Consider the following 8,058-nt stretch of genomic DNA (forward strand, 5'->3'; position numbering starts at 1 on the left):
AAGCTTTGGTGTCAATAAGTTAGAGAGCCAAAAGCTTAGTGACAAAAGTGAGGAAACAAAGCAACCAGATGTATCAGAAGAGGTTTTTGTCTTTGCATATGTATCCAGCAATGAATTTTGTAGCTGATTGAATTGAAACCGACTTAGATACCAAATTTCATTTTTTTTTTTTTTTTGTAGTGATCTTTCATTTTAAATTTGGTGGCAGGAATTGTTTTCACAAAATACATCGTTTTTCAGTCACTAAACATTTTTTTTTTATCACTAAAAAACTATTTCTAGAGACAATCTCGCTTTCCTCTTGGGGGCAAAATCAAGTATATGGCCATTCATTCGGATCATGTCTAGCAGTTCTTCATCACACAAACAAATTAAACCAAAAAACTTGCTTTGATTTATATTTTTAAGAAATAAAAATAAAGTGTTAACATTACTTGCTGTGATTCTGCATACTATAAAGTTTTTGCAAGCATATTTATGTTTGGATATACTTTTTTCCCTTATTATTTACAACTATAAAACTAAATGAAATAAAATAATTTTCCTTTAATAATTGTTAATACAATTACACACAGCACAAGTGGAATCTATTCGAAGAGCCAATTGGAAAATGAAAATTTACTTAAATTTGCTGCAATAACATGACAACCGATCTACTCCAAATCGTGTAGTAATTGAAATCATAAAAAGAGAGAGAGAGAGAGAGAGGATAATTTGAGAACCAGACCTGCTTGAATATTTGTTCCTAGCTGTAGATTGTGTGGCATTGAATCTAAATTGAAAAAGTGAATCGTTCTATGATGTAAATTGTAATTGAGTTCTATCAGTTACATCTCCGAATAAAAAAAAACAAAAAACAAAGAAATGAAAATTAGGGTACAAAATTAACAGAAGGAAAATGCTGACATGGAGATCCTGCTGACTAAAGTAATCAGTTGCCTGAGTGAAACCTTAATGGTACAATTCTGCTACAACCCTTCTCTTTGTACTTCTAACCTTCTTCATGTTTTCTTTTCCTCAGCCATTTTTTTTACCTTTTTCTTCTGGCAATGCCATTACTTCCCATATACAGATACAAGAATGACTACAATGTTCTATATGTTCATGGATTTTTACTGTGTCAAAAACTTGTATACCTCCTTCTCATATCCTTGGTTCAATAAATCACGACGCGAAGCAGGCCCGGCTGCGGTTCTGTGAAATCAAGGCCTTCTTCTTCGAGTAGATAACGCTGTACAGCTATTGGAAGTCTTGCAGGCGTGCGAGAGCCCCTGGTATGGTGGCCAGTGCCGACGCAGATATAAACCTGCAATCGCTGCTCGGCAGCTCTCGCTGTGCTCCTTAGCACACTCAATTCGTGTTTCAGCACGTGAATGGCTTCGTTTACATGCAGTCCATGTAGGTCTATCATTCTCTCGTGTCCTCTTCCATTAACCTGCATCTCTGGAGCAACAGGATTCCTGGAAATTCAAGTGAAAGGTAAAACTATGAATAAAAGGGAAACAGAACCCACCTGTCGAAAGAAAATTCTCATCATATATACACAGGTTGTGTAGGGGAAAAAATGTTATGGTTCAATCTCATGGTCAAATTCTAGTTGAGTCGGACGGAAAATTCATCTGGTTGAACCAACAAACCATAATTTAAGTTTTATTCAGATCTCACATATGTTTATGAATATTTTAGTTAAATTATTCTTATCAAGAGACTACGTTCAACCAATGAGTTTAAGAGGGTGTTTGGAAGAGTTTATAAAAATAACTTGCAACTCTAATAGCCCTTTTTAGCTTATTTCAAGAAGGTTTTTCATATAGCTTATCAAAATAAGTTCTTTCAACTTATGTCAAAAAATGTCACGATCAAATTTATGATATTAACCAATAACGGCTTATTGAATTAAGTTCTTACTTAAATACACCTAAATAGAGGAACCTGAATCAAAAGACTGACCAGTTCATTGCCTAGTTTCGTATTAATGAGTGTGCTCATTACAACAACATACAAATTGTGCTGTTTGCAAAGTCACATGGATAAAAAGTGATAGAATAGAAGTGGGGAAAAACAAACCTCTGGCGGTAAATAGATTCTTGAGCTTTTCCATGTGCTGCTTTCATATGCATGTTGTGCAGTTGCCCTTTAACACCTAGCTCCTTTGCAAGGGCTTTGTTGCCAATAAGGTAGGCTTGTCGTGCCTGTTTTTATATTATGAATGATTAAACTCAAGTTACAAAAATTAGGATAAGTGATCTCCTTGGAAGTCCTCATGTTACCTCTTGCCTAGCTAGTGGGAAAAAGCTTGGTAGTTGAAACTCATGTTACAAAAATGTTAGCTGGACAAATTTCATTACAAAAGAAAATAAGCAAAAATCTTAGGTTGCACAAAAGTAAACTAAAGAACAGGTGGTTCTGGTAGGATCTTGCCAGTCACTCAGCAAATATTCATTGAATTTATTGTTTGTGCATATTTGATTTAGTATCCTAACAGCTCTTATTAAATCTACCCACCCTACACTTCCCATCTTGCATGTTCTATGATTTAGTCCACAATTTTCACAATCTCATTAAATTATATTCTCATTCAAATTCCCATTAACTTCTCCACTGCATGAATCAAAGACCCACCTGCTCAAAATATGCATTACGCAAGCGTGCATGATCTCGTGCCTCCTCACGCAGCTCGGAATACATATTTGCTGCCATGCAAAATTGTTAAAGGAGACACAGAATAAAAAGAATTCATTTCACAGTTGAAGCATATAATCATAAATATTTACCAACTGCGTCACCAGTGTCAAGCCAGATAGGAGCTGCCCGTGCAGAACCACGGTTCTGTAATCTATCACCAAAGTTGGCTCTCCCTTGTCCACCATTGTAGGCATTAGCGAGAGCATTTAAACTCCTACTTGAGCCTGTGGAGGCATCACCAGAACCATTCCTATCATACTTCCATATACCAGAATCCTGAGAAGCCAATTTCCTGACAGCTGAAGCAAAGTCAATAGCACCTCTAGATGGAACAGAAGAGCTTGATTTGAACATAAGCATGTCTTTCTCAGATGACACGTATGGATTAACATTTTGTTGAACATTATCTGCAGCATATTTTGCAGAAGTGGTCTCGCCATTTGAGGAAGCAAGTGCAGGAAAGTCCATTGCATTCAGATTGGGAGATGACAGAGTCTTTGGACTCAGATTCTGATTGAAACTACCATCAACTTGAATCTACAAATTTGGAGGGAAACAAATAGAGATAATCAACATAAATGTCATTGGTTAAGAATGCCAGAGAAATGACTACTATTCATGAGTGATGATAATGACATCCACAGAATTAAAATCAAAACCTAGAGACATGGTTGTATTATTATATCAAATACCATGAAAATATTATACATCGAAAATAAATGCTAATAAAATTCCAATGGCCCTTGATAACATGCAGCATAAGGTATCAGCATTCAGGAAAACAGTGACCAGAAACCAGAAGCTGGATCGCATTAGAGTTGCTTCACAACTTTATGGGACGCCAGCTCTTCCCTGCCAAAACAAGGCACAAGTATTTCTCTACACATTTAGCTTCTAACCCTTCAAATTAAATTTGTACCAAAGCGTATAGCATATTGCAAGATATGCATTTCCAACCAATAATTGCATTAGAACATGCTACAAGACAGATGTAACATTTAAATGTAACTGACAAAGTATACAATTTTACAGTCAGACTCATGAAAAGAGGCTTTATAACGAACCATAATTTAACTTCAGGTAAAGTACTGCATGAAGATCAACCTACCTCTAATTGAGTGAGCATCTCAATGGTCAGATGTAAATCGCATCCATTGGCAAAGTAAACTTCAGCAAGGCTTTCTGAAGCAAAACCAGGGAATAGAGAAACTAAAAACTCCAAAGGATTCAAATCAGTATCATCGACAATAGCATTCTCAGCCAAAACATCATTTAAGAATCCATGTCTAGAGTGGTCATCAAAAGCAAGTGCCTCATGACCACTGCTAATATGCAAGTCAGTATTCCCAATTTGCCTATCCCAAGGCTTTGCTGATGGGCTTAAAAAGGTTGCTGGAGATGGTTCCTCCCTGTAGGTTGAATTAGAAAACCTTGATTTATCAGCAAAAGCATTGCCATTATGGTGATGTTGAGATAATTCTGGCTGCTCATTTAATATATATCTACTTCCCTTAGAAGAAGCAAACCTTGAGGATTCATTATCATCATGTATTGATAAGCCTGCTAAAGAGAGGTTGTTAAGACCTTGGGATTCATCTTCTCCCATGACCTTGAAGTCAGGGGTGATATCATCAGGAAGCTGACAACGCCAGTACTGGTGGGCCTCATCATCGGAATTATTTGAAATGGATGATTCTGATTGATCTAAAACTGCTTTCCCAAGAGATCCAGCAGCAGTGAACCTGGCTGTTGCATCCACCGAGCTGGTGCTTCCAGATGGTGATGATCTGAGGGCAAAAGGAATAAACTCTGCTGCATTTGGATTCAAAGCGGTTGCTTTGTTTGGGCTGCTGAGTTTCGCGTCTGTTTGGGATTCTTTCTTCAATAAGCTCATTATTAACAAGAATATGGATGAAATTGCTAAAACATAAATGGACCTTAAAAACAGTAACACAAAATTTCCAGACAGCCTCAACCAAACCCTGCAAAATAATTCAATTTAATCATACTCATTGATCAACCAGACTATAATCTAAATAACAGGAACATAACAGTTCCACAGGAGACAAGCATCATGTACTAGACAGATGAGCTCAATAGTATCCCGACCACACATGATACTTGAATTGTGTACAAATACAAGTTATACAACTCAATAATCAATATAGAACTCCAGTTACAACTTAAAATTGCAAAATTACGTGCGGCAAAGTATATATAAAAGGCTGGGAACTAGGTTGATTATCACTGCAAGCAACTATAGGATAGCAATTTTCAAAACTGTAACTTGGAAGTGAATCCCATAAGCTTAATTAAGCAACAGAGGAACTATGTACGAGTCACAGACAACTTTTAGCTAATCTTATGAATAACAAAAATGCATAGAGAAACACTGACCAATTTCACACCAAGTAAGGATAAGGGTAAAAACCCTAAAATTTCCAAGAGCAAATAATTGACACTGTTTAAAAAGCAGTTTCTTAGATGAAGTAAATCATTGAAAGAATTGTTAAATAGTAACTGCATAGAAGCCTATTAAAACCCAACAAAACTTCCAAAAAACTCAAACCCCAACATCATAGGAATAACAAACAAAATAAAAGGTGCGACAGATTAAAACCAGCAGAAGACAAAAAGAAAAAAAAAAAGTCAAAGCATGAGTACACCAATAATACAAGCTTTCATTATGAAAGCCAAATCTTTACAAGATCTTAAGCAATTCAACTCAGAGAATCAGAAAAAAAATAAAATTAAAGGAACCCCAACAAGTACAATTAATCAGACAGAACAAAAGCTGGAAATTACAGAAAAAAACACAAAATTTAATGAGATGGGTAAGTGAAAGATCTGAAATTTATGACGTGTTTGAAAGAAAAATTATACCTTTACGAATCAAATCAAAGGGATCCATGAGGAAAGATTGCAGGAGATCAGAGGGTAAGAGAGGGAAAAATGAAGAGATAAAGTGAAGCAAGTTTTTATTTTTTTTTCTGGGAAGCGGAGCTTGGAACTCTCTCCAGTATTGTTATCTCAGTTATCAGGTTTTTTTTTCCTTTTTGGTTCCCTCTCTCTCTCTCTCTTTTATTTTCTCTTCTCTCTCTTTTCTCTTTCTCTCTCTTCTTTCTTAGTTTTTTGTTTGAAAGCCCCTAGGCTAAAACCAGCACCAGCACCAGCACCACAAAAATACTCAAGAAGACACCCAACCTTTCGCCACTCGATTTGACCCTTCTCTCTCTACAAACTCTCTCTCTCTCTCTCTCTGACCCTCTTAACTGTACACTGTTTATAATTATTTAATTAATCTGCATGATTGGGATTTGGGTAAGAAAAAAAAAACTCTGGCGCAACCTTTTTTTATTCTCCTCTAATTTTATAGCGTTTACTATTAAAAAATGCTAGCCAGAAACGAGTTAAAAAAGTAAAAATACATTTTTATTTAAAATGTAAAAATACTTTTTAATAATTTTTAATATATTTTAACAAAATTTTAAATAAAAATATATTATTTATTAGTTTTTATTCAATATTTTAAGGATATTAATTAAATGATAAAATATTATAATATTTTATAAATTTTAATTCTTAAAATTTATTTTAAGCATTTAAAAATATAAATATTAAAAATATTTATTATTTTAAAACATAATAAATATTCTTTAAATTTTTAATATTTTTATATTTTATTAGATCAACACATCATTTTAAAATGTTAACCAATATCTTTATTTTAAAAAATAAAAATTAATTAAGTAAAAATAGTATTAATTAATTTCTTAAAGATACTAATACGAAATTAATAAATAAATTAAAATTACATCAAAAATGAAAAATACCAATAGTGTATTTTACTTGTAGTCAATATATTTAAGATACTAAATTAAAATAACCTAAAATAATATATATATATATATATATATATTATTTAATATTATCAATATATTTATACTGTTTTTCAGATTTTTCTAATACTATTGATTTCTTAACACTTTTTTTATAACTCGTTACCAAGACCCCTTTTTCTTCTTTTCTTTTGTGCCTCTTGCATTAGACAAACGTGTAACAACCAACAACGTTAGACATGTGATAATGTATTGTCCGAATTCTAATGAACGTCTGAAGCCTAAAGCCATGTGTATCCAAACTTATTTGTCCCCCATGGAAATGCCCAATCGCCCTAGGTTATTATTATTTTTATTTATTTATTTATTTTTAGGATTCTATGTTAATAAAGAAAAAACTCCTGAACAGGCTAAACATTTGCAGTAAATATTTAATTAGTTATTACCTTCAATTAAAGGCACACAGTGCCCTTAGATTCTGTGCCATTGAACTCGAATCATTAGGTGGTACTTCGTTTTTATTGTTTTACATGATGAGACGAAGTGTACTTTTGGGTCTTGTTTTTTAAGTTCTCTTCCTGTGTTCAAATTCAGATAAACTGTTTTAGCTTATTAATAATCTTGTATTGAAAATGTTTAACACAATTTAACCCAAAAAAATGGTAAGTGGTATTTGAATTGGATGACAAATGTTTCGCAGTTTTGTTACAGTTTTCGCTTTTTTGCCAGTTCTTTATGTTTTGCAAATATGTCCATGGGAGTACAGTGATTATTATAATTTGCAATGACGAAGTAATATATATAAAATAACATTTAATTGTATTTTATCTTTTGGCTAATTATATTTATCTTGTTTAAAATTATTTATCACTTTTCTTCTACTTAAAATTCACATATTTTCATTTGTATATAAAATTTTATAACTTAAATTGATTAAATTTCCTTTTGCTAAATAAAATGATTAACGTAAATATCAATTTATATCTAAAACAAAAAAAAATCAAAATCTTTCTTCTTCAAATCTTATTTGCCTATCTTATAAAACGTTTTAAATTATTTCATATCCCAAATTCATCACTAATCTCCATATAATTGGATAAAAAAATAACAACTTAAAGATTTAAATTTTAAAAATAATTAATAAACTCAATATATTTACATTTAAAATTAAAAAAAATTACTTCACTATAAAAATTAAGAGACTAAAATTACATGTAGTTTAAATTAAAGAAACTGAAAGTACAATTAAATTTATATAAACCAAATGATACAGTAATATGTCAAACTTTTTCGCTATCCAAAAAAAATGCAAAAATGATATAATGAGGCTCCTATGTTTCCAAGATGTATCCAAATTCAAAGGAATTGTTTCTTAATAATAATATTTTTCAGTGGAACAAAGAGACCAAAGGGTCAAAGAAAACAATCTATCTATTCAATAAAATTTTATCACAAACAGATAAAGATGCAAGAGAGACCAATGCTGGCAAAGGGGGAAACATGTGAACTCTTGGTCAAACACTATGATCCAGAT

The 8,058-nt window shown here is 32.6% G+C and overlaps 1 protein-coding gene across 3 annotated transcripts; it reads right to left on the reverse strand.

The window, feature by feature from the left end:
• Positions 1–717: 717 nt before the first annotated feature.
• On the reverse strand, positions 718–5,959 carry LOC113874879 (polyadenylate-binding protein-interacting protein 7-like). Of its 3 annotated transcripts, XM_027513113.1 has the most exons (7): positions 5,569–5,948; positions 4,212–4,667; positions 3,794–4,094; positions 2,775–3,222; positions 2,623–2,693; positions 2,068–2,192; positions 718–1,460 (listed from the first exon to the last, which is right to left on the reverse strand). In XM_027513113.1, exons 2-7 carry the CDS (start codon positions 4,577–4,579, stop codon positions 1,157–1,159), a joined length of 1,617 nt encoding a protein of 538 aa, XP_027368914.1. In that variant the 5' UTR covers positions 4,580–4,667; positions 5,569–5,948; the 3' UTR covers positions 718–1,156. The 3 variants fall into 3 exon arrangements, 2 of the variants coding, with proteins under 2 accessions (XP_027368914.1, XP_027368912.1); XR_003506100.1 differs by having other exon boundaries at positions 734–1,460; positions 2,068–2,330; positions 3,794–4,667; XM_027513111.1 differs by having other exon boundaries at positions 1,042–1,460; positions 3,794–4,667; positions 5,569–5,959.
• Positions 5,960–8,058: the final 2,099 nt, after the last annotated feature.

This window comes from Abrus precatorius, unplaced genomic scaffold (assembly GCF_003935025.1).
Source record: "Abrus precatorius isolate BTA unplaced genomic scaffold, Abrus_2018 Scaffold8, whole genome shotgun sequence".
Taxonomy (NCBI): Eukaryota; Viridiplantae; Streptophyta; class Magnoliopsida; order Fabales; family Fabaceae; genus Abrus; species Abrus precatorius.

Excerpts from the sequence above, each read along its gene's own strand:
- LOC113874879 (XM_027513111.1), bottom strand. The coding sequence starts at position 4,579 with ATGAGCTTATTGAAGAAAGAATCCCAAACAGACGCGAAACTCAGCAGC. Across the intron at positions 2,193-2,622 it reads GTAATGCATATTTTGAGCAG|GCACGACAAGCCTACCTTAT; the intron begins GTGGGTCTTTGA and ends ATATAAAAACAG. Across the intron at positions 1,461-2,067 it reads GAATCTATTTACCGCCAGAG|GAATCCTGTTGCTCCAGAGA; the intron begins GTTTGTTTTTCC and ends TTGAATTTCCAG.